The following is a 23478-nucleotide window of genomic DNA, read 5'->3' on the forward strand; positions in this document are numbered from 1 at the left end:
TGTAGATTGCTTAATTTTTTTTTTTCCTTCCAGTGTGGTAAAAGGGAGACTAAGACTGTATGAAAGGTGAGTAAAAGTGCTGCTTTTCATGCTTCTTTGGCCTTTCATGTTAAATGTAGTGAGCCACAGTAAAACTCTTCACTTTCCTGCATGGACTCTGCCTTTCTTTTAAGATTGCAATGTCTTTCCCTCCTTTTCTTCAACTCATTAAAAGATGACTGAGCAGGAGAGAGAAAAATAATCAAAGGGAAATGCTGATTAAACTTATGGAATCTTGCTTCCAGCACTTGTAAGGGAGAGAGATGATGTTAGTATTTTTTAAAATTTGCCTTCAGTATTTCTTTCACCAAAATTTTGGATATTAATAAACTGGAGTGATCAAGGGAGAGGAAAGAGAGCTGGGAATTGATTGGTTTAATTTAAAAAATCCCAAACAACTAGACACCCTAATTTTCAAACTCTGATATAAAAAGGAAATTGAAAGCTCTCTTCTTAGAGTATTGCCATTAGCCCCTCTTTCTTTATCAAATATACTAGAACAGCATATTGCAGACTAAAATATGAGTATCGATTATGTAAATCAGTGTATGATCAGTCTTTTCATGTACCCGCTTCCATATCATAAGGAAAAGTCTGAAAATCCTTTCTTAATTACCAAAGTCTGTCAAAAGAAATTCAGGAAACCATCTCTTTTGTCCTCCATTGCTTTTGCTATATGTGCATGTAGGTATCCTGCTTTTGAAAGTTTAAATTGCTGTGTTTTCCAAGTGTATGATGGTTAACCTACAGTAACAGAATCAATGCCCATGTGTGAGATATTTTTGAATAATAGTAAGAGTTATTTAGATCAGGCTTTTTACGCTCTTATGCAGTTTTTTGCTAAAAGGAAGTATTTCATGGTTCTGGTATATAAATAACTGGTAAAATAAGATGGGTTTGTTGGTTTGGGTTTCTCTTAATATTTTCACTTAAAGGTTTCTTTCCCAAGTTATATCTTCAATTTTCCCTTTCTTCTCTTCTGCCCTCCCCCACATCCTTCTTCTAACTATTTAGACCTAAACATCCGAAAAGACAGCTTGTATTTCTGCTTTTAGGCATCACAGAGCGAATCTTGGCTGACAAAACATAAATGCCCAGTGTCATTGTGGAATTGCTACAACATACCATGGGTTCTTTAGTCACCCCATTAGAACAGTAAAAACTTCCTCTCATCTCCCCATGCTTGTGAGATGTACACAGACATGTAGTTGCTCTATAGGTGTTGGGTGCTGTTATAATGTCCCTATTTTTTTATAAGGGTCCCTAGTGTTGTTATCTCTAAGTACACACATTGATGAGTTGCATGTTAAAATTACTTTAAGGAGCAGTATAACTTAGTGAAATAAATTGTCTTGTTCGAATAAATTGTATTGTTCAAAAATAAAGGCGCATTAGAAAAGCCAATTTAGTTTGGTCAGCCATACCAGGTGACTTTAGGCACGTTTTTGTCATTGGCTGTCCTGTTAAATGGCTACATAGTGTACCTGGTGAAACCTGGGTGTTAGGATGTCCCAGATGTATTCGTTCAGTGCTCTTGTTCTTTAGCAACATGATGGAAAAGTAATGGAAACTATTGAAAATATTCCTTCAGTAGAACAGACAAGTAAAGCTCTTATGGGGTATTGTAATATATATTAGTTGCTAGATACTGCTGCAAAAAACCCCAAACTTGGTCTTTCTCAGCTTTTCCTTTTTCCCCACCTAAGGATTAAAGGTTTAAGGTGGCTGGTTTGTTTGATTGAAGTTTTCTCTCTGTTCCCAGCTTGCTCAACCTATACCTTCGGTTCAAGTCTTCAAGCTGAATCTTCCAATAGGCAGCATCTTTTGGTTTTGGCATTCTGAGACCACTGAAGTGTTTAAAAGCAATATTAGGTGCTATGAGTGATACATTATCTCATGGCCACTGGTGTCCTGTGGCATCTGGAGAAGCCTTTGTGTATAACTCAGTGTCTGGTATCTCAGCAACAAAACCATGCAGTCAGCACCCCTGGATTGGCAAACAGCAGCTCCTTTGGCACTTCATGCTTTTAAGGACTGTGCATTAAAACCAACATGTGTAGTTTTACCAACATTCTTAAACGTGAGTCAAAACCAGCTGATGTTGTACGTAATTTGCACGCTCTAGCAGGCTGGGGTTTATTATCCTCTGGCTTTGTAAATCCATAGTTGCTGGGCATGGGTTGGCAGTGCTGGACAAGGTGATTCTGAGGAGTTGGGGGAGACTGCAGCAAACTGTGCCAGTACATAGAATTATCCTCTTGGGTTTTATCTTGGTAGGATGGGTTTCATCTTTCCTCCAGGATCTCTGAGTTTGCAGTCCATCACCTCCCTCCTTCTTCCTTTTCAACCCACAGTTGTAGCTTGGGTTTTTTGGTTTACCAAAATAGCAGAAGTGGGTCTAGCCCTAAGCACTGAGGCCTCAACCCCTCTCAGCCCCCAATTCTCAATTCTTTGTGTGGTGCTGAGCAGAAGCTGCTGCTGACTTAAGGTGTTAAATGCAGCAGGTGATTTCTTCTGTGGTTTTGGAGATGGACTTTCCTGAACAAGCAATATGGTGAAAAACAATTTCCAAGTGTCAACATGCTCTTGGGAACCCAATATAACTTATCCCAAGTTCATTTGGAGGGAAAGTAAGAAAAATAACACCACTACTACCTAAGTACTCCCAGCTGAATGCTTTTATTGTCTTCAGGTCAGCTCTGGGGGGCTGAAACAGCTGATTCCAGTCCTGTGCTCAACTGTTCTGTCTTCAGTTGGGATAAATTTGTCACTTGGTACCTTCCAAAGATGATCAGGTTAAAGACATGACTATCTGCATGTTTCTGCCTGTTGGCTGAAATACTTGACAAAATTAGCCTCAAAATTCAAGTGGTCTGATTTAAAGTCTGGTGATTACATACCTCGTGCATGCTTTTTCATTTAGTCTGTTAATGGCAATGACCCAAAGCCACATCCTGCACCATGATGAAATAAAGCCATGCTGTCGGCTAGTTGCTTCAAAAATGGAGCACTGCAACAGTGAGTAGTTGCAAGGAAGATTCTAACACCAAGAGGTGTTATTAAAAACACCACAGGTGGTTTTGGAGATGCAGAAATAAAATTCTGATCGGGGAGGGCCCTTCAGCTGAGCTTCAGTGCTGGTCTTTTTGATACCCAGCTGTGCAGCAGTTCACAGGGTTTTGTGCAGGAGGGAAGCTTTTTGCTCTCATAGAAGCCTGGCTGGTTGCACAATTGAGTTGTGTGGGCAGAAAACATTTGCAAAGAGCTCTTTGCACACAAACTTCATGTGCTTTCTCCCAAGGGCTCTGGATCCCAGGAAAGCCAGGTGGGTAGGAAGTGAATGGCAGCAAGGCCAGGTGGCTAAATGGGAAGCCTTGGTGACGGATGCCTCAGGCACCTTTCTGCAGCTGACACCTTCCAAGTGTCAGGGGCATAAAAAAGGCCTGGGAATGCAGTGGGAAGCTCAGTGGGGTTTGCAAAAGTAGAACTTTGCACTTCAGCAAAAGCATGTGGGTAAGGGGCAAGCACTGGAGTGGAAAAAGGGTTTTTCACCAAGGTGTGAGGGTAGCTCATGCATGCCCTGGGTGGTGTGGGCTTTGCATGTGTGCTCTTAGCTGCTGAGGATGCTCTCTGGGGAAGGACACCCACATGTGAGTGCTAATTTAGACATGGGTAAAATCTCCCTATTCAGTTCTTTTCTTCCTATGCTTCAGTGGCTTATGTTGGCAGGTAGGAGGGGCAAGAGACGAGCCCCAAACCAGGTGGTGCAAGGAGTGAACCACTGGATGGTGCTGGGGTGTCTCTAAAGAGAAGAGAACACATCCATCCTGCAGCAGACATGGGAGGCTGAGGAGACAGTGCAGGGGCAGAGAGGAGTAGAACAGATTACCAGAACTCATGTAATAAAATCTGCAGGGGGAATTAAAACCCTTAAAGGAAGGAGTCAGAGTAGGGAGAGGAAGAAAACTTGGTTTTTATGAGGATTTGTACTTAATTTTTTTTTCCCCAGTAAAAGAATTTTCACAAGAAATTGACACCACTGTTACTCCAGATTTAAAGACGCAGGCCTTGTGTAATTGCATAGTTGTAATGTTTAATTCCTTGTGTTTAAAGAGGCTCATCCCCCTGATTTGAACAGAGGCAGAGACACGAGATACTGGGGATTCTTAATGCTCATCTGAGAATGGGGAAAAGCTACAGCTAAGTGCACAGTGAAGAAATTGTTTAGGATTCACACCTGAATATTATCCTACTTACAAACTGTAAGACGAATTCATGACAACTTACAGCACAGGGGTATGAAAGGAACAGGAACAGGAGATAAATGTCAGGGAGTTACAGGCTGGAGGTAACAGGGGAGGTTGGATAAGAAAGATGAGGGACTACATCCATTATTGTACAGTTTCCCTGTTACGATTTTAAAAAGTGGGCAGTTTTGAGGGGATGAGAATGTACTGCTAGTATTGTTTTCTTCTTGATTAACTTAAGATGCACTTTGCACTTCTAGCTCTCTTCCCCTCAAGTCTTTCTACAGAAAATTGGTGCCAGATTGGTGACTGCATTTTGCAGGAATGCCTCAAGCAACGGGGACCTTCCCAGCATTTTCTCACTTTTTTTATTCTTTAGTGTAAATGAGGTAGGGAAAGGTGATATTCAGAATAGTGGTATATTGATTTTATGATCACTTTTATATTGAGTAGTATGACAGGCAGCTCCTGTTTTACTAGCACCAGTTTTTACGGTTGGTGCCAAAAATCAGTGCTAGTAAAGCAAGGCCTGTGTGATGGAAGATCAGCAAACAGTAAAAAAACCTAAGTTTCTCAATGTGTTTTAATCCATGAAAATACATCAAGTTGTGTTACCTCATAGAGTTATCCAAGTTACTTTGTGGGCTCTCATGTGCTGCAGATACAATTTTCACTTTATGTCAAAAAGTCAAACACACCTTGGGGGTTTTTGGGTTTATTGTTGTTGTTTATTATAAAAATCATCTCTTCCAAAACAAAAAGTGCAAACTGAAATTATAATCAGCTCTTTTGACAGTGCAGTAGAACATTAAATTTATAAATATAAACGACAACTGAATATTTAGTTGTCTTTAGAATTTTGCATAAAATTAATACAGTAAACTGCAAATTAAAAAAAAAAAAAAAAGACACCCATAACTTTTTTTTCCATGATAAATTCACAATCAGTCCAAAAATCATACAAAATCAGTTTGGCAGCTGCCAAACAGTGTGTGTGCTATTGGCAAAAGTTGTTTGAGCTGCAAGAATCAGCACTGGTCTCTCATCTTTCAAGTTCTGCTTCCAAGATTTCTCCCCACGTGTCAACGTCCATTGGATACATGCTTTTCTCTGGCAAGCTGAACTGTGAAGGAATGTTGCTGTATTTCCCACTAAGCCACTCTTGCTTCACTTTGCTCTTCCAGTAGTTTCTCAACAATGTAATCTGGTGGAAAAATATATAGTCAGATCTCAGAAAGGAACCGATTTAAACTGCATTCAATATAACTAAGTTTAGCACTAGAAGAACAGTGCTGGAAAAAGGATTTGGGATGTGCCTTTGGATATCTAGACATTCAGCCCAGGCAGGTGCAATGCTGCCAAGAAGCAGAACATGCTCCACTTCCAACTTTCCTGCTCCTGCCTCAACTCTTCAAGATGAAAAACCCAAACCAGGAATTCATCTTACTCCTTAGAAGAAGCACATTTCACTTTCTCTTTAGCTTGTGACCTTTATCTTTTGTTTGGAGGCTGCCTGGATTGTTGTCTTCTGCCAGCCTTTTCGGGCAAGAAAATGTGGACTTGGAGTGTTCGTTGCTCCTATTTCAAATCCTCTCAAGATAAAAGACACGATCAGTGCAGGGAATTCTGGAAATTGCTGTGCAAGGGTAGCAAGACCTACACACTGAAAGGGTAACCATTGTTTGCTCATGGCTGTGCCTCACACTGCAGTAACTTTACTGAAATGTCAGTCCAGTGGCTGCTTTTGTTTCTTTTGCTGCTACTTCTCTCTTTTCACCCCTCCTGCTCTCGCACTAGCTAAAGTAAGGTGGGAGATTCCCCTCTAGCTAGCCCAGAGTAATCTGTGGAACCAGCTGTCTGATCCACCTGATCAGGTCCTGATCTACCTCAGCTTCCAGGCTGGATTCAACACTGAGAGATCATTCAGCATGCTCCGGAGCTCAACCTGCTGCAAACTCCTCAGAGCAGTCTGTGTGTTTGAAAGTACAAGACTTTTTTTCTCTCATAACTGACTTTACTGTAGCCAAGAAGCATGATGATGACAACATCCTCTTTGAAATCATCACTATTGCAAATGAAATCCACTATTACTTGCAAGCAGCCTCATCCACAGACTGCGCACTTTGAAATCATCGTGGGGAGATTTTCTAAACAGTTTATAAAAGCTCTCGCTCATTTCCCCGTTTTATTTTTTTTCCCTCCTGAACGTGTATCACTTGAGGTGCATTGAGGCAGCGCTATCCAGGATGGTTTTTCAGGAAGTCATTCCTGACCAGCAGATCTATTTCCACAAAACACAACAAGGAAGAACACACTGCCATCGCGGTTCTGTTATCCTCTCCCTGCCAGCCCTGTCTGCGGGAGCGTGGCCTTTGTCCCATGTTAGGGCTTGTGTGTGATGAAGGTCAGCGCTGAGGCTGCGCGGGGTAGCAGGAGGACTAACGCCGAGCCGGACGGGTTGTGTCCTGGGTAGGAAAAGGCTTTATCTCTCAGTGTATTTGCTTTATCTCTCAGTGTGTTTTACCAGATGTCCGTCTGCCGGGACGCGCAGCCGAGCCGCCCTGTCACCGCAGCTCTTCTCCCACAACCCCGGGACGGGTGGGACGCGCTGTTGTCATTTCCTTACACATCTCTATTGGCCCTCCTAGCGATTTGTGTCACCGCCGGTGCTCCGCCGCCGAAGGTGGCTTTACCTTCCAGGAATAGCCGTTCCCGCGGTCGCAGTCGATCTCCCGCTGGCAGACGGCGCGCACGGCCAGGCAGTGGTGCCGCCACAGCCGCTCGCTGCCCTCGATAACGCGGTGCCAGCCCTTGCACGTCGCGGACGCGTGGCACAAGCTCTCGACGTCCAGCCCGCTGAAAATGCGCGAGCTGAGCTCGGGAGGAAGGGCAGACACGAAGTCACCCGCTCCTCCTCTTCCTCCCTCGGCGCCGTCGCGGCCGGCAGCGCGCTGCGCGTCCATCCCCGCGGCCTCGGGCTGCCGAAGCGTCACCGCCGCCTCTCCGTGTGCGGGCGGCCGCCGGCGGCAGCGCTGCGGGCGGGATGCCGCCTGCCTGCTGCCATGTCCCCGCCGCCCTGCCGCTGCGGGTGTGACTGCAGGGCGCTGCTTTCGGGGCGAACCTTCGCAGTTTCGGGACCGCAGGGGCGGCGCCGCGGCTCGGCTCGGCTCGGCTCGGCTCGGGGAAGCCGCGCGTCACGGGGCGGCCGCGCGTCATCAGGCGGCGGCGGCCGCGGCTCCTGTGGAGCTCGGCACCGCCTCCGTCCATATCCCTGTCCCAGCGGCTGCTGTGGAGTTCGGCGCCGCCTCTGTCCTTGTCCCGGTGGCTCCTGTGGGGCTCAGCACCGCCTCTGTCCCTGTCCCAGCGGCTCCTGCCGGGCTCGGCACCACCTCCGTCCCTGTCCCGGCCGCTCCGGCTCCCCCAGGTGAGGCCGGCCCGGCGGTGCTGTAGCCCCGAGCCGGCTCCGCCGCGGGCGGGGAAAGCTCGGCTCCAGCGGAGGGCAGCGAGGATGGTTGGGAGAGTGGAGCATCTCTCGTTGGAGGAAAGGCTGAGAGAGCTGGGCCTGTTCAGCTTTGAGGAGAGGCTGAGAGGATGGACCTCATTCATGAGTATAAATACTTGAGTGCCGAGAGGGTGGACCGGGCTGTGCCCGCTGGTGCAGAGCAGCGGGACAATGGGCAATGGGCAGAAAGTGATGCACAGAAGTTCCGCCTGAATATAAGGAAGAACTTCTTTACTGTGCAGTGACCGCACGTGGAACAGATTGCCCAGAGAGGTTGTGGAGTCTTCCTCAGAGGAGATGTTCCAGAATGATCTGAACGCAATCCTGTGCCATGTGTTCTGCGATGACCCTTCTTGAGCAGGGGGATGGATAACCCACTTGTGGTCCCATTGAACCTCACCTATCCTGGCATTTTGTGAGCCCCTGCAGAGCTGAAGGCGTGAGAGCAGAGCTTAGCCTTTGGTGTTTCTCTTCACAGGGCAACAAAGTTCGGTGTGCCGTGTCTGCAGTGCACAAAGTTCTGGAAGGGTTGGCAGAGACTCCCCAGTGCTGCTGTGCAGGGAATGCTGCAGCAATTAGACTTGGTTTTCCCTAATTATTTGTGCTGGTGAATTGAGCAGTGGGAAAGCAATGTGTTGAAGGAAAAAGAGGTGCAGTTTGGGCGTGCTTTCATAAGCTAAAAAGGTTTTTAAATTAGTAGTGACTCTGAACTGAGGCTTTTGAAATTAATCTGAGTATTTAGTGTCACCTCAGTGATGCAGGCTTGTAGACTGTAGTGAGAAGTGCTTGATTTGTTGGACATCTGATCCTGAAAACTGGATCTTAATATCGTTGCCTGACTTTTAGGATAGGACCAGATTTTGGGGAGTTGTGCAGATTTACCATAAAGCAAAAGCTGAGATGCAATTTCAGCTTTCTCGAAGTTTTGTCATGGCAGCAACCAGTGTAAATTATGTACTTAAACCCCAAAACACCACAGTCGTGGGCAGCAGTTACTAGAGAGTCTTTTGTTCAAAACCCTTTAGGTGTGAGGTAAAAGCAAGGTGCATTTATTTCCTCTGTAAGTTGATGTAAGAGGATGTTGACAGTCAGTTTCAAACTGCAGTTGTTAATGGCAAACATTCAGACTAACTTTTGTGTTTATATTTGTAGTGTGTGAGTAGCTGAAATTGACTTTGTTTTGTCAGAAAAAAATCAGGAGGCTGATGCAGAAGAGCACCGACTGTTCATGCTGTTGAGATGTCCCGTATTCCACTTTTAATGGAACCAGCATGCTCCAGCTCTGAGGGGCAGGGAGCCACAAAAATGCGGAATAATGATGCTGCCTCCAGACTTTTGGTGGGTGTTTAGGTTTTTAATGAAGTTTACTATTTGTAAGCATGTGTTGAAAGTTAGAGGTGTTGTGTTTTCCTTACAAATGAAGTGTCAGCCTTTGCTGTAGTTGAGATCCTGGGGTGGACTGGCTCAGGAAATTCAAAATGATACTGCTGTTTTCAGTAAATAATGGATGTGACTTTGGTGTGTTTGTGTTGTTTTTACAGAGATTTAGAGCCTGGTTAATTTCTGGAGAAATAAATTGTAGGAGTGTGAGAAAGACTTCTCTGTTTGTGGGGCTTTGGGGTTTTTTTTTCTTGGATAAATAGGCTTTTGTTAAACTTGCTTTTTCTGTTGTATCTATATGTGGAAACTCTAGAGCAAGATGGTGGTAAAGCTCTTCTATGAATCTTTCAGTTTGTAGCCTTTTAGGTATTCCAAAGATCTAAGAAGTTTTGTTTAGTTTTGTTTAGTTTTGTTTAGTTTTGTTTAGTTTTGTTTAGTTTTGTTTAGTTTTGTTTAGTTTTGTTTAGTTTTGTTTAGTTTTGTTTAGTTTTGTTTAGTTTTGTTTAGTTTTGTTTTGTTTTGTTTTTACTGCATGAAGGTTCCTATGGATGTTATTTTTCTCAGTGGGTGGAAACTGCAAAAAAAAAAAAGTAAAATATTTGAGCTATGGTCTCTGTACAAAAAGTAGGTGATTGGTTACCCAGACTGCTTTTGAAAGGCATGACTGACTAGAAACTGTGGTCTAATTTCCCCTCACTCTTCTGTAACTGGATAAAGGCACTAAGCAGTAAATGTTGTTTCAGGTTCCTCTTTCTGATAAGAATGAAAGCAAACAGCCAAAATCTATTCAAAGAAAGCGAGTGCTTCCATCTTGGATGCTGGAAACTGATGTCCTGGTGCAGAGGGTTTCCAAGCCTGTAATGACAGGAGGTAGGTATGCATTCCATAATGCATTCCAGAATGCATTTCTGTGCTTGGATGTAATTTTTAAGATTATAATGGTGGTGGTAGGAAGAATAAATTTGCTACTTCTCTTTCCATGCTCTGTGTGGGGCAGCTGACAAAGACTGACTTCTGTTGTCTCCTTTGTCATCAGTCCTGTGTGTGTAATAGAGCTTTTTTTATCAGTTAATTTTCTTTCTGTTCTTTTTTGGTTTTAATGCCAGGTAATAAATTCTATTTGTACAGCTGAGTATTGGATGTTCTGAAGCCCTTTCCTATAAACTTGCCTATTTTGTATGTAAATTGTGGGTAAATTTCTCTCTCTTTAATTCCTAGCCTTCTCCACACTTAATTCACTGATGTTTTTCCCTTTTAAAATCGGATTCTTAGCTTCACCGGTTTTAAAGGCAGAAGGGTTTGGGTGGTGCGTTGCATGTTAGTTTTTTAATCGTTACTGAGTCAAACTTGGTTATTTAATCCAAAGTTAATTCCTAGGGGGAGCAGTTCATTACAGTCTGATAGTTTCTTACCAACATGAGGCTAAAATAGTGTTGCATTCCCTCCTGGTCTTGTGGGAAAAGAAATTGCTGGACCTGTGGTGTGCTGCTGCATATCATTTGTTATATGCCTCTATATGTGTGAACGTGTTTGTTATAAACACATATATGTTTGTGAAACATACATGTGTTTATATGTGTGTGTTTTTATATGTGAATGTAATGTTTATCTCGAAGACTGAACGCTTTGATTGTGTCAGTCTTGAGATTAGGAGCTGTGTGGGTGAGATGTGTCTGAAGGCCTGACCTTGAGGGCACTGGGGGGTACATGCAAACATTATTGGAACTGTTCAATAAGTCTTTTTCACACCTGCTGCTGTTTCTCATGCCATGTGCCTTGTGTTCTGCTTTAATGGTTTCTAGAGTCAGGATTTCACTGAAAAAGGTGCTTTTCAAAAGTACCCCTTTTTTCTCTTTTTTTTTTTTTAAGGTAGTAAAAAGAAAAAAGGCCAAGGAAGAGGAGAAGGTCATAGTGAGTCATTAAAATCAGAAGTACATGTACAGCAGAAAAAAAGATTAACTTCTGAAGAAGCTATAGAGGGTCTTGAAGGTGGAGAGCAAGATCAAGGGAAAAGGAGCTGCCTTTCCATCCCTGTTCCTTCATCTCAGGTAGCTTTTTTGCTCAGGGCAGAACTGCGATGTCGTAAAAAATGAGAATGTAGTTGGCAATGTCACGTTGAAGGTTGGGTCTACAATGTAATGTTTTGTTCTATGTGTTCTGCTCATCATTTGTTGTTTTGAAATACCAGTCCATTGGATAGCTCTGTAGCAAGGATCATGGGAGCCTCAAAGATTTAGTTTTCTGCATTTCCTTCAAAGGATGTGGGCCTTGGGCCCCAAAAGTCCCACAGAAGTACCAGACTTGGAGTTTTGCAGCAAGAGGCAGGAACACATGGGCCAGAGCACTGCTCCTAGGAGTGGCTGGTGTGTGTGCTTTCTTTTTCTGAGAGCCTTTGGGGATAGATGATGGGGTGATGCTGATGTAATGCCACTCTGGGCTTTGCCCAAGCTATTGCCATTTTAGTAGGTGAGGGGGAGAAAAAGGAAAGGGGAAAAAAAGGTTCCCCGAAACCCAAAATGATTCGTGGCAATGAGTGCACAGACCCTTTGGTCCAGCTGGTCCAGTGTCTCTGTGTCCTCACAGTACAGCTGCATTTACAGGCAGTTAAATCCTTACTAGCAACATCTTGCAAGTGGTGAAAAGAGAAGGGTCATTGCCAAAGACAAAGCACATTCTGGTGAGATCGAACTGAGGGTTTCACTTGTTTGCTTTAGGTGAACCACTTGGGAAGGTGTTTTTAATGTGTGGCATTAAAATTGCCTGGGTGTGTTCTAGGATAAAATACCTTAAATGCTTCTGACACTGAAAATTATTGGAGTTTTGGTTTTAAGGTTAATTGAAACAAACCATGCATAGACAGCAAGTAGTAGTAGTAGTTTTGGTACAACGGTGGTCCACTAGGTGCATGAATAACAGCTGGTGAGCTGTTTTCTCTTTGCCAGGTTATAAAACGAGCGACTACGTAATGAATTATTCAATTTTGCGATTTGTAAGTAGGAAGCCTTAGTTATTTTCACCTAACAATTCCATGAATCATTTTAATCTCAAGCACAGTTTAATAAATTGCTTTCAGGACTTTGCAGGAAAACTGATGTATTAGGGCAAGCGAGGGTAATAACCACAGAGAGCTCTGAAAAACTGTAATTTGGATATCGGAGCCTAAATCATGCTCCTGCCATTGAGAAAACGTTCTGTAGGGAAGGGAGCAGAAATACCTGAATTGTTGTAGTTGGCAGAAGCAGCCGCCGGAGGGCGCCGAGGCCCCGCGTGTGCTGTCCCTGGATTTTAGTTTCCCTGGATCGCAGCCTGGAGTGCCACTGATCCTAATCCATGGGAGACTTCTGTGTCCTCATGTACCATACAGGCAATATTTGAGAGAGAACTCAACAAGTGGTAGTGGCAAACAACAGTAATTTGTGCTTTATTTTGCAAAGGACGGCTTATTTCTTAAGTTGCAGTTGATTGCTGAGCTGTGTTTTGGGAGTTGCCTTTGTCTCCTAGTTGAGTCAGTAAATATGCTGATATTAATGCTGACTTTGCCCTTCCTTAATCACCTTGCTGCTCAAATGGAGCTGTCTGTGGTTTAGGATAACACTTTTTGGGACTTGCATTGAAAGGAACAAAAATCAAATGGGAAATCACTGGCTGGTTTTCAAGCTCTGCCAAACACACCTGTGTAAACTAAGTATAAATTTATTGTGGGGGGAAACAGATAATAATCTTTAGAAAGCAGAGACCTTTGAATAGTTCTATGATGCATCAAAGTAGTTCAGCCTTGAATGTAGATATGCTTCCAGGTAGTGTCTCAATTGTCAGGGCAGTGTTCTTCCCTCAGTTGTGTGTCCCATATTCTTTTTCTAAAGAACACATTTCTCATTTTAAATGTACTTTTTTTCCAAAATTTAAAATGCAGTTTGTGTCAAAACTGAAATATTTCCTTTAATGGTGTCTGTGACAGACTGTTATGATTTAGAGTCATGAGCTGAAGCATTTAAGATATATCAGTGTGGGGTTAACCTCAGGGTATGTATCCTGAGTTCCCATATATTTTCTACATAGATAAGTACATATATACTCCATATATCTTGGTGCTTAAAGTATTAAGAAATTAATTAAATTAGTAAGTCATTCCTTAATCATTTAAATTGATTCTTGGGTAAGAGTCTACATTCTTCTACAGTCTACTACATCCTCACCTGTAAAATCCCCATTAATTTTTCAGGAGCAGTGATTTTAATTGTAAGTTGATTTAAACTAGGTCTTGGACTGTTCACAAACTGAGGTGGTGAGAGAAGAGGTCATGTTGTGAGGAAACTGATGCTGAGGAAGGAAGCTGTTGAATAAGTTTTCTCTGAGACTGTGTGCTCTCTGGGTTCTTTCTGAACTTGAGGCTTTCATTCAGCAGCTGTGTTTAGCAGTGAACTTGAGTTTGGGAAGTGGAGTAGAAGGTTTTTAAAGTCTGGACGAGATGATCTTTCAAGGTCCTTTCTAACCTGGGCTGTTCTGTGACTGATTTTGAAAGTCAGGGATGATGAGGCACAGTTTTACTTCAAAGCTTTTAATTCTGAGGAGTGTAAATTTTCATGTTCTTCAAAATGTAACCTTGTTCCACAGAATGCTTCTGGATTTCCTCTTGAGACTTCCATGAGAGATATGGAAGGAAGTGGCAAGACTGGAACAAAAAACCCCCGAAGTTCTCTGGACAAAAAGGATAGGCAGTTGCATAGCAAATGCTCTAAAAGAATAGGTCAGATCTCCAGTAAAGACAATAGAATTGAGGAAACAGAAAACCAAGAGCAGATTACTGGTTCTACAAGCCAACAAGCTCACTGGGGCAGGACTTCCCAATGCTTTGGTGCCCAGGAAAGGATTCTTGAGCCTGATGCACATCTGGACTTCAACACTGAGGTTTCTGATTCAGCCAGAAGTGCAGATGCTTCAGAAAGCTCCAAACAGATGCAGCATAAGAGGACACCTTGCATGTATGGAAGTGGCTGTTACAGGTAAAGCAAAATTAAATCTAGCTTGTTATTTAGAAGTAATGTATTATTTCTACAGAAAACTGTAGAGTTGTTACAAGCTTTGATTTGGAAAAATAATCTAATGGTGAACAGGGGGCTGATGAGAAACAAATAGCAGGACACTAATTTTAGAAGGATCAAAGGAGGAGCTGGGATGTCTTGCTCACTCCTAATACAACCCAAACAAGGGATGAAGATGAAGTACTTGAGCAAATTAAAAGATGAAGTGTCGCAGGAAATAAAAGATAAAGGTCCATTATAAAAGGAAAAGAAATAAAAGACCCGTGTGTACAGTATGAGTTATTAGCAGAGAGAATAGGTTTAAAAGGTTCACATGCCCAACACAAACCCTGTAGGTTTGTTTTATTACCAGGTGAGACTTACATGAAAGATTATTGTGTTTCTTTAAGTTGCTGCCTATTTTATGATCTGAATGTTTTAAATACTTACTATTTGTCATCCGTAAATAATCAAGAATTTCTTTTATTATAACTTGGTGTTTCTGCAATTTTTTTTAAGCTTTCAGTCAACTCTAAAACCAGAACAAGGCATACTTAGAGCTCGAGGTTAACCTTTATCTGGACAGTCTCTGCAAGCCTCTCTGCATGGTTTTTCTTGCATCATGAAGTGTGAGCACACAAACTTAGAGCTTCTGTGAAAGCAAAGCTGCTGTAACTGTGTCAGTGTGCTCATATGAAGGCAGCAGTCATAAAACTTCCTTATTAAAATAGGCTTTTATTTGGTTACTTTTCATGCAAATAAAGCCTTGTGATTTTGTTTTGATCAAATGAATTAACACATTCCTGTGCACTGAGGCTTTGTTGTGAAACAGTTAACTTTGGAGTGCAGCTTTCAGTGTGATAGATGTGCTCCTGTAAATCAAATATGTCTACAAATAAATGTTAAAAAACCCGTAACAAAACCTTTAAGGAAGAAGCCTTAGGGTTTTTCTGAAAAAAGGGAGGATGTTTGCTTATTAGCTCTGCACTTCTCTGCTTCCTTTTATTTTGCACCACGCATAGAATAAGTATAAATTAGCCAGGTAAAGCTAAGATAAAATAAGATGTTTCTACTGAGCATCTGAAGTAGGACAAGAGACAGGACATGTTTGAGGTGCTCCACAGATATTGTATAATTTGAGGAGCATCATCTGCTGGCCAAAAGACACCTGAAGCTTAGTGACAAGGACTTATACATCACAACTCATTTGTTGATCTTCCTCTTTTCTCCCATACTTCTTTTTCTTTCCCCCCTCCCCCCCCCCTTCAACAATGGCTGGTTGGTGTTGTCCAAGTAGGCCTTGAAGCAATGTTTTAAAAAGGAAATGGATATCTCCTAAAATAAAATAAATCCGCTCATCAACAGCTATTACTATCCTTCTTTCCTTAACATCTATGATGCTATATGTATCTTGATGTAGGAATGAGGATTAAAATTACTTCAAAGAACATCAGTGGCTGCTGTGTCCCTTTTACCAAATAAATTGTATTTCTTGTGACTGAGAATTCTTGCTATTACTGCAAGTATGTTAGCTCTGTGCAGTAAGAAAACAAAGCAAATGGCCTCTAAATGATTTGGTTTCATCCCATTTATTTTTAATGGGGAAAGAAGTAGGCAGACAGTCTGAATTTGTCACAACAAGTGGTGTTTCATGAGAATTTTTTATGGAATAAAAGACTGCAACCTTGCAATAGTTTCTGGTAAATTATCCTACAGTTTGCAGCAGCAACAGAAGGTCAGAACAAAAAGCCAATCACCTATGTAAGTAGGTCCAAGGGATACTGGACCTTTGATAAGTGGCTTATAGAAGAGTTTATCTGTAGCTTGCTTGTGGATTTTCCTTAGTGAAAGATATCTGGCAAATGGAGAATTAAAGAATTAACATGAATGAGTATTAATTATTATGAATTATTATGAATTAATATAAATGAATGGCCAGCAGAGCTCACAGTGTTTAAGTCACCATTTTGTAAAAGCTGTAAAAATGCTCTTTTGCTGTAGTGGTAGTTGAAATGCTAGATGGATATTGACTCTCCTCTATGAAGTTCAAAAGAGGTACTTGTGAATTTAAAGGAGTTTCTCTGATCAGTGAGGAGGTTGCTGTGTGTGGAGGTGGCTGCACACGTGTGCTTGGCATGTTCCATACTTGCTTTTAAATGCAGCTGCAGGAAGTCTAAGTTAAAGCAGTAAGAACTCTGTAGCCGAAAGTCATTGTTCCTCCTGCTTGAGGGAGGCAGCTCACTTTTGTAATTTGCACAAACACACTAGAGGTTATGTACTCTGGGAATGATTGAGGTAATCGCTAAAGTATTTTATAGATGTCTTTTGGAAAATAATTTATTTATTAATCACACAGTTCTTGCTTCTCAATATCAAGCTTGGGAAAAAAGTATCTTAAGAAATTATAGGCAAAAGGTAGATTTGCTTTTGCTACCAGTGTGTTAATTTTGATGTAATTTTTTGTAGCATGTTTTGATCTCTCGCATGAATTTCTCCTGAAGTCAGAACTTGTTCTTCTGTATTCTTTTTAACTCCACTTACAGCAGTTCTAGAAGGAAGAAAACTCTTCTTTAATGATGTTTATGACTGCCTAGTCTTGAGTGGTGTGTGTACAAAGCTCTTGCCTGGAAATGGTAGAAATGTTCTTTCAGTGATGCATCAATTTGTGTTCCCTACTTGTTCACCTGAGATTCAAGTGTTGTAGAGCAAGAAGTTGTAGATGATGGTATTGTGCTGTCCTCACCTAACACTGGTGTGACTTAGCTACACATGGAATTGTTAATGTCTTATGGTACAACTTTGTGTCAGCATGCTCATTTGTAATTCAAATAAAACCTTCTGTGAAATTAAAGCTGATGGAAAATAGGAAAATTCCTGGTTTAACCTCAGTTGCAGCAGGTGCTGAGACAAAATTTCTTCTGTTATCCTCAAGGTAGGTCATACATTCTGCATCAAGTTCAACATTTAAAGCTCCTCTTCATGTAACCGCAGAAAAATGAGCTGTCAGTGATTCAGTAATTCACGTTTTATATGTCCTCTTCTTGACTGTTGAAATGGAGCGGTCAGTTTGGGTGTGTATTTGTCTCCTGCAGGAAGAATCCCACTCACTTCCAGCAGTTCAGTCATCCCAGTGATGATGACTATCATGACATGGAGGTGGTGGCTCAGGGTGACGATGACAGCAGGCCGGAGTGTCCATATGGAACAGCTTGTTACAGGTGAGAAACACTGTGCAAAGTGGCTTTTCTTGTTTACAGGTTAAGAATGTTCTCCCCTCCTCATTAGTAGAATAATGACTAATTCTTGATGTTAACTTTGACTGTTTGTTTACTGCTACCATTAAAGCACCCAAGTCTCTGCATATTTTTAACATTGACACAGTAAAAATCACTATTTTGGTGGTGATGTCAGTGAAAACTTGACTATTCAAAGAGACTCTTCAGAGATCAACACTGTGTCTCTTTTCAACACTCAGTAAATTGTTTTTTTATAGAAACAATTTATTGTTACATGTTGTTCTTGATCTGTAACTTTTAGTTTAAATTTTGATGATGTGTTTGTTGGAGTTTTGTACAAAAGCTGTTTTAATCAGTACTTGATTTGTTACAAAGCATAATTGAGGTAACAGCAATAAAATCCAGTTTATGGCTGACTGCTGTTTCTTTTAAGCACTGTTGATTTCCTTCAAAATATTGTCGTATTCCGTTTGTTTTTCAGTATCTAGATTTTACATATTTAGCAGATTGTATAATGATCACAATGGACAAGAAGATGTATTTTGAGGCACTGGCATTTCTATGGGAGCACATTGAAACTGGTGGCTGCTGTTAAAGATTGTTTCTGCACAGAAACATTTTCACCTGGAAAGTGTGGTTGTTCTAAAAAGTGTGGTCTCTGTGAAATGGAACAAAATGAGGACAGCTCTTAGGAGAATGACTTGGTGATACTCAGCTAATGCAGGAAAATTGGTTCTCTTAAAAACACCTCTGAGAAGAATTTTCCACCTCAGGCTGAGCAATAAAGGCTTATCTCAGTAATGAAATTCCCAACATATTTTTCAGGAATACAACAGATGCTTTATCTAAACCCCAGACTGCCTCTCCTTCCACATGAGACAACCTCTGTGTTCCATTAGTTGATTAATTTCTTCATCTGTGCTTCATTCTTTGGGGATAGAGGAATGGAGGCACCCACGAAAACTTGATTATTCTTTGGATGAAGCAACAGATGTAATTTGAAGGGGTTTTGTGTTAATTTTGTTGTCCTTATCTGTTGGCTATTACTTGACTGATGTAAATGCTGTGCCTTGAAAATGATCCAGAAAATACCAGGGAATTCAGCACTTTTTAAACGTGGAACAAGGTAATGGAATCAAGCTTTTACTGTTTTCTTTTTTGCAGGAAGAACCCCCAGCACAAGCTGGAATACAAGCACAGTGCACCTCCAGGTGGGCAAATTTGTTCAATACTACAGAATCTCGGAATATTCTGAATTGGAAGGGACCCACAAGGACCATCAAGTCCATCTCAATAAAATGCTTTAATCTTTCTTTAGGGAATAGAGTGCATTTATAGCTCCCTCTGTATTAGCATTATTTTTTTCTGGGTTTTTTTAAAATAAGAAATTCTCAGGTAAGATACAATTTTAAAGTGTTCTTTAAAAAATACTGCAACAACGTCTGTCGTCTTTTTGTGTTGGGTTTTTTTTACCAGTGATTTTCTTAGTGTGAGAACTAATTTTTGCATATATGTTCTCTTGAGGCCTGGAGGGAATATAGCTAAAACCGAATTTGAGTTCCTAATCCAACACTTTGTGGTCTTTTTATATTCCAGTAACTTGATTTGGTGAAAAAACACAGGGGGATGTGCTGTTTACATTTTGTCTGCTCTAAAAGAATTGAAAGAGATACTTCTTGGTTTTAGTATTTGGGGGTTCTTTGTCTTGATTATTGGATTTGAGATTTTGCACATGAAATCCCAATGCAATAAACAGAAGTTTGGAGCGGAAAACTTATGAAAATGTCATGATAATGCATTTTACTTTGAAGATTCAGGGCTATGACATTACTAAGAAAGAATAGCATTTATGGAAACAGTAGTGCAAAATATTTAAATGCCCTAAAATATTCCAGTTTCCTGCTTAAAAACCCCCAATCAGAATCGATGACATTTGTCTACAGATGGCGAGGGTAATAATTTTAAAAAAAGTTTATCTGGATAATCTCTTGGGAATAATTCAAGACAAAAACAGTCTTTTTGGAGCAGCAGAGTAGCTTTTATACCTGTAAGTACAGCAAGCCATTTCAGCATTTGGTTAATAGGTCAGTTTTCTGTTGTGGCAGCTCTAAGAATAACCCTTATGGCAGGATTCCCTCCGTCCTGACTGACAATTTCCCTTTCTTTAGTAACTAGAAGAAGAACGCAGCAACAAACTTCAAGCAATGGTGAGTGTATTCTAAAGTTATGAGTGGGCAGATCAACCTGCAACACAGCTGGTCTGCTGTGGCTCTTCTTGGCATTTAATTGTGCTGGAGATGCTTGATAATACTTAGCTGAGGAGAAAGTAGTCTTTATTTTAGTAAAATCCTTGTTTTCTTACAAGTAATAGTGCTTCCGTTGAATTTGTGCCAGTGTTCCTTGATAATCATAGTAGAAGTTTTTTTACAGAGTGTTGAGGCATACACTGAATGGTGAAGATTTTAGAATGAAGTAGGCTGGGCTGTGTGCATATCTAAAATCTGAATCTATTCTTGAAGGTTTAAAGTTGTAGCTGTGCCCTCTCATAAGAGCACCTTCCTTACCCAAAATAGTAGCTCCTGTGTGTGCAGCTGATGGTCAGGCAGGGGCGACCCTGAAGGAAGAAGTGCTGCTCTTGCAGCATGTAAAACTTGCACACAGAAGTCAAATTCAGTCTGTCAAATCCAACTCTTCTTACTAAGAATGAACTGGGGAAGAATTTATATTCTGCACACACGGGGAAGAAAGGAATTAATTTATTAAGTTATGTTTATATTTGCTATTTCCAAATTTTTTTAAATGTCTTGTTGACTGGCTTACTTAGCTCTGTGGAGGGCAAAGCTTAATAAAAGGTGTTGCTCAGCAAGTTCCCACCTGAGGCCATCACACCATGTCCTGCAGGGTCAGACAGACAGTAAGGGCTCCATTAACCTTTATTTTGTCGTATTTGGCACAACTGCACCATTAGACACAGCAGGATTGAATTCCCTACAAGTGTATTTAAATTCCACCAGCCAAGAGAAGAGAGGAGCCCTCCACATGACAGTTAACATGTTTAGCTTTTAAGTCTTATTGCTGCCAGAATTGCCTGTAGAGAATGTTCTGAAGAATAATCTGAGGCAAATTACTGGGGAATAGTTGTAGGGAAAGAAATGAAAAAAGAAGTCAGTTATGCTGCCCTTAAGTTGTCACTACTGAATGACTTCTCTAGGTTGTTGCTACTGCGATGAATAACACCCTGTGACCATGGAATATGCAGGATTCTTCCACACACTTTAGTGTTGGTTTTCTCGCGAGCTGATCAGCTCACTTCAGCATAGAACATTTTGGAAGGAGCAATCAGCAAGCTTTTTTTCCCCACATCAAGGAGATATCTTCATAGAAAGTTTCAAGGTCGTCTTTATAGTTGTGCAACTAGAGAAAAGGCAAAATTGAGCTTAATAATCAGCTTTAAGGGCTGCAGGGCTTAATTAAACTACAGTGGAAAGAAATGGGAGGGGAAAGGCATGAAAGGAATTGCATCACTCACTGCTAAAATCAAAGCATTGATGTATGGGGAGGGTGAATATAGTATGCACCTCCTGGATTTGTAGGAAGAATATGAAAGTCATCAGTATTTTGCCAGAATTCCTGCTTCTGTTGTAAAAACTCACAGTGCTGTGAAAGTGACAAAAGGCTTTTCTTCGATAAGCAGCTCTTGGGCTTATTATTCTCATAACCTTTGTCTGAGAAGGGGGATTTTGTTCTTATTTTATTCAGCATCTTCATTTTGACCCCTCCCTTCCAATAGTTAATTCTGCAAGGACTATAATCTGTGATTCTGCTAAGAAATTCTGCTGGTTATGGGGTGGTTATGGTGTCTTGGTTTGAGACAAATTGGGAGGAAATATCCCGAAATGAACGTGTCCTCCTCCAATTATGGCATGATTAATTACCTCTGAAGCCTATTGAACAATAAGGCAGGAAACATAAAAAGGAAGGTAATTCTGGAACAGGAGAGTTCCCACTCATAGAAAAGTGTGACTGATAGAGGCTGTAGTCTGACTACCTGAGGTACTGGTGGTAGTGTTCATGCCTGGAGCTCTGACCTGAGGTTTCAAGGGTTTGCTGACAAGTGCTTATGGTTAATTTAAAGAGCTAGGATTTGGGCTGTGGTCTGTAGGTAAAGGAAAAAAACAACATATTCATAGTTTCATATGAAAGCTGGTGACAAGTGCTCAACAGGTAAGTCAGCTAAACTGATATCATTGAGTGGTTATTTCTAGATAAGTTAAGAATGCAAAAGTGGGAGGGTGAGAGGGAGAGGAATGAACATGATTTTACTCAGAGGTGTGACTTAAGGACAGAACAAGACACGACTGGAATATTAACAGGCCATGGCTAGTTAGGAATTTTGGACATTTAAGAGAAGAGATGTCGCAAATGTTGAGAGCAAGGCTTAAACACATCTGCCAAAATGCATTTCTGAAGGAAATGACCTTCAGAAGGGAAGCACAGACTATCCAGCGTGAAGGCAACTGGAAAACATAGGAGGTGAGTGATTTAGAAGATTTCCTTCTCTCATGTGAAGGTCAGGAAGGAAATGAGTAGGAATTAAAGTCATATCAGCTTCCAAAGACTAAGAATATAAAGGATGGATGGATGGATGGATGGAGGCAGAAAATCTAGAGCGAGAGCAGCCATCTAGCAATAGCTAGAGGCTTAACTGTAAGACAGATGTGTTATTTAAGTGATTCTTTCTCTTGAGGAGAGAAGCTTAACTGTATGGGCACTGGGAGGGATCTTGAGCTCTACATTTATTATTCATGAATATATGACATTTTTGTCCCTACAGGAAAAAGGGCTGTGAAGAAAGATGGTGTCAATGAATATGACCTCAATGACAGCTTTATAGATGATGAGGAGGAGGAAGAGTATGAACCTACTGATGAAGACTCGGACTGGGAACCAAGTTCAGAAGAAAAGGATAACGAAGATGTTGAGACAGTTGTGCAAGAAACACGTAAATTTGTTAGGGTCAAAAAATAGCTGCTCAGAACAGCCTTACAAATGTCCAGTGTGGTTGTGTTAGAACATGGTTGCACAAAGGAGAGGAATTGTTTGGAAATTTTTTTCTCCATGATGTAGGCACTACAGGAAGATAATAATGGAGGTGAAGGGATTCTGCAATGTCTTTCTTGTCCATATGTATTATTTTGGGGCTGGTGTGGTGTTTGTTTTATTAAGTCATGGACCCAGAGGATACAACTCTGACAATTTTTGGTTGTTTTTTTTCTCTTTCTTCTTTTTTTTTTTTTTTCTTTTTTCAATGCCATTGGGATCTCGTATTTTGAAATACAATTTAAAAGATTGCTATAACTTCATCTTCCTGTGCTTGAAAGAAGTCTAGGCAGTAGGAAATCCTAAGCCATTTTTATTGTTGAGTTAGTGCAGTTTTAAACTTCATTATTCTGCTCCCATCTTTCCCCAGGCGTTGTTTTGTTGGTTCTCTTCAGGTACTGTAGTTAAATACAGGTTGTCTAAATCACTTGAGAACACAATCTCAGTGTATTGAACCACTTGACTGGCTCAACAACAATTACATTGTTATTTGCTCTAATTGCAACAGTACCTCTTTCTGTGTACATCACTGGAACTGTCCAATTCTCAGCGAAGTCTTGATGACTGTATTTTTTGCACAATTAAACTTGTAACATACAGTGGGAAAAACGTTCAGCTGTGTCTGTGGTTTCTAAAGATGTTGGAAGATCCTGCCTTCAGTGTGTTCATCACTCCTCTGAGCTTCCTGGAAAGCAAGTTAAAAGGTTTTACTATATTTTGGGACAGATGACTGGATCGCTTTGCCATGAGGCCCAGCTCTTTTTGGAATTTTATATTGAATTATCTTGGATTCCTTCACCATGCTGCCACCTAAATTGGAGTTGCTAATCACAGCCTCACAGAGGAGTCCTTGACTGCATATTGCTTACTGACCCTTCTAGTTTCCTCCTCACTGGTATTTTTTGGAGAGTTGTCACCATATGGCCCTGGAGGGGTTCTTCACAGCTTTTTGG

The 23478-nt window shown here is 41.2% G+C and overlaps 2 protein-coding genes across 2 annotated transcripts; one reads left to right on the forward strand and one right to left on the reverse strand.

Moving 5' to 3' along the window:
* The first annotated feature begins 44 nt into the window (after window positions 1-44).
* On the forward strand, window positions 45-23124 carry APLF (aprataxin and PNKP like factor). Its single transcript, XM_066177767.1, is given in 10 exon segments — window positions 45-66; window positions 8976-8996; window positions 8999-9126; window positions 9912-10038; window positions 11038-11216; window positions 13783-14171; window positions 17282-17407; window positions 18590-18636; window positions 19594-19632; window positions 22260-23124. Coding segments are annotated over 10 exon segments (1257 nt in total). The 5' UTR covers window positions 45-59; the 3' UTR covers window positions 22454-23124.
* Window positions 4998-7456, reverse strand: FBXO48 (F-box protein 48). Its single transcript, XM_066177776.1, has 2 exons — window positions 6980-7456; window positions 4998-5490 (listed from the first exon to the last, which is right to left on the reverse strand). The coding sequence occupies exons 1-2, from the start codon at window positions 7247-7249 to the stop codon at window positions 5329-5331; spliced, it is 432 nt and encodes a 143-aa protein (XP_066033873.1). The 5' UTR covers window positions 7250-7456; the 3' UTR covers window positions 4998-5328.
* Window positions 23125-23478: the final 354 nt, after the last annotated feature.

The sequence above is a fragment of the Chamaea fasciata genome, unplaced genomic scaffold, assembly GCF_029207755.1.
Source record: "Chamaea fasciata isolate MVZ Bird 193981 ecotype frontalis unplaced genomic scaffold, bChaFas1.0.hap1 SCAF_3, whole genome shotgun sequence".
Classification (NCBI taxonomy): Eukaryota; Metazoa; Chordata; class Aves; order Passeriformes; family Sylviidae; genus Chamaea; species Chamaea fasciata.

Bases quoted from the DNA above. Each gene is read 5' to 3' on its own strand.
- FBXO48 (XM_066177776.1), bottom strand. From the start codon at position 7,249: ATGGACGCGCAGCGCGCTGCCGGCCGCGACGGCGCCGAGGGAGGAAGA. The intron at 5,491-6,979 runs GTAAAGCCACCT...TTTTTCCACCAG, and splicing joins GGAACGGCTATTCCTGGAAG to ATTACATTGTTGAGAAACTA.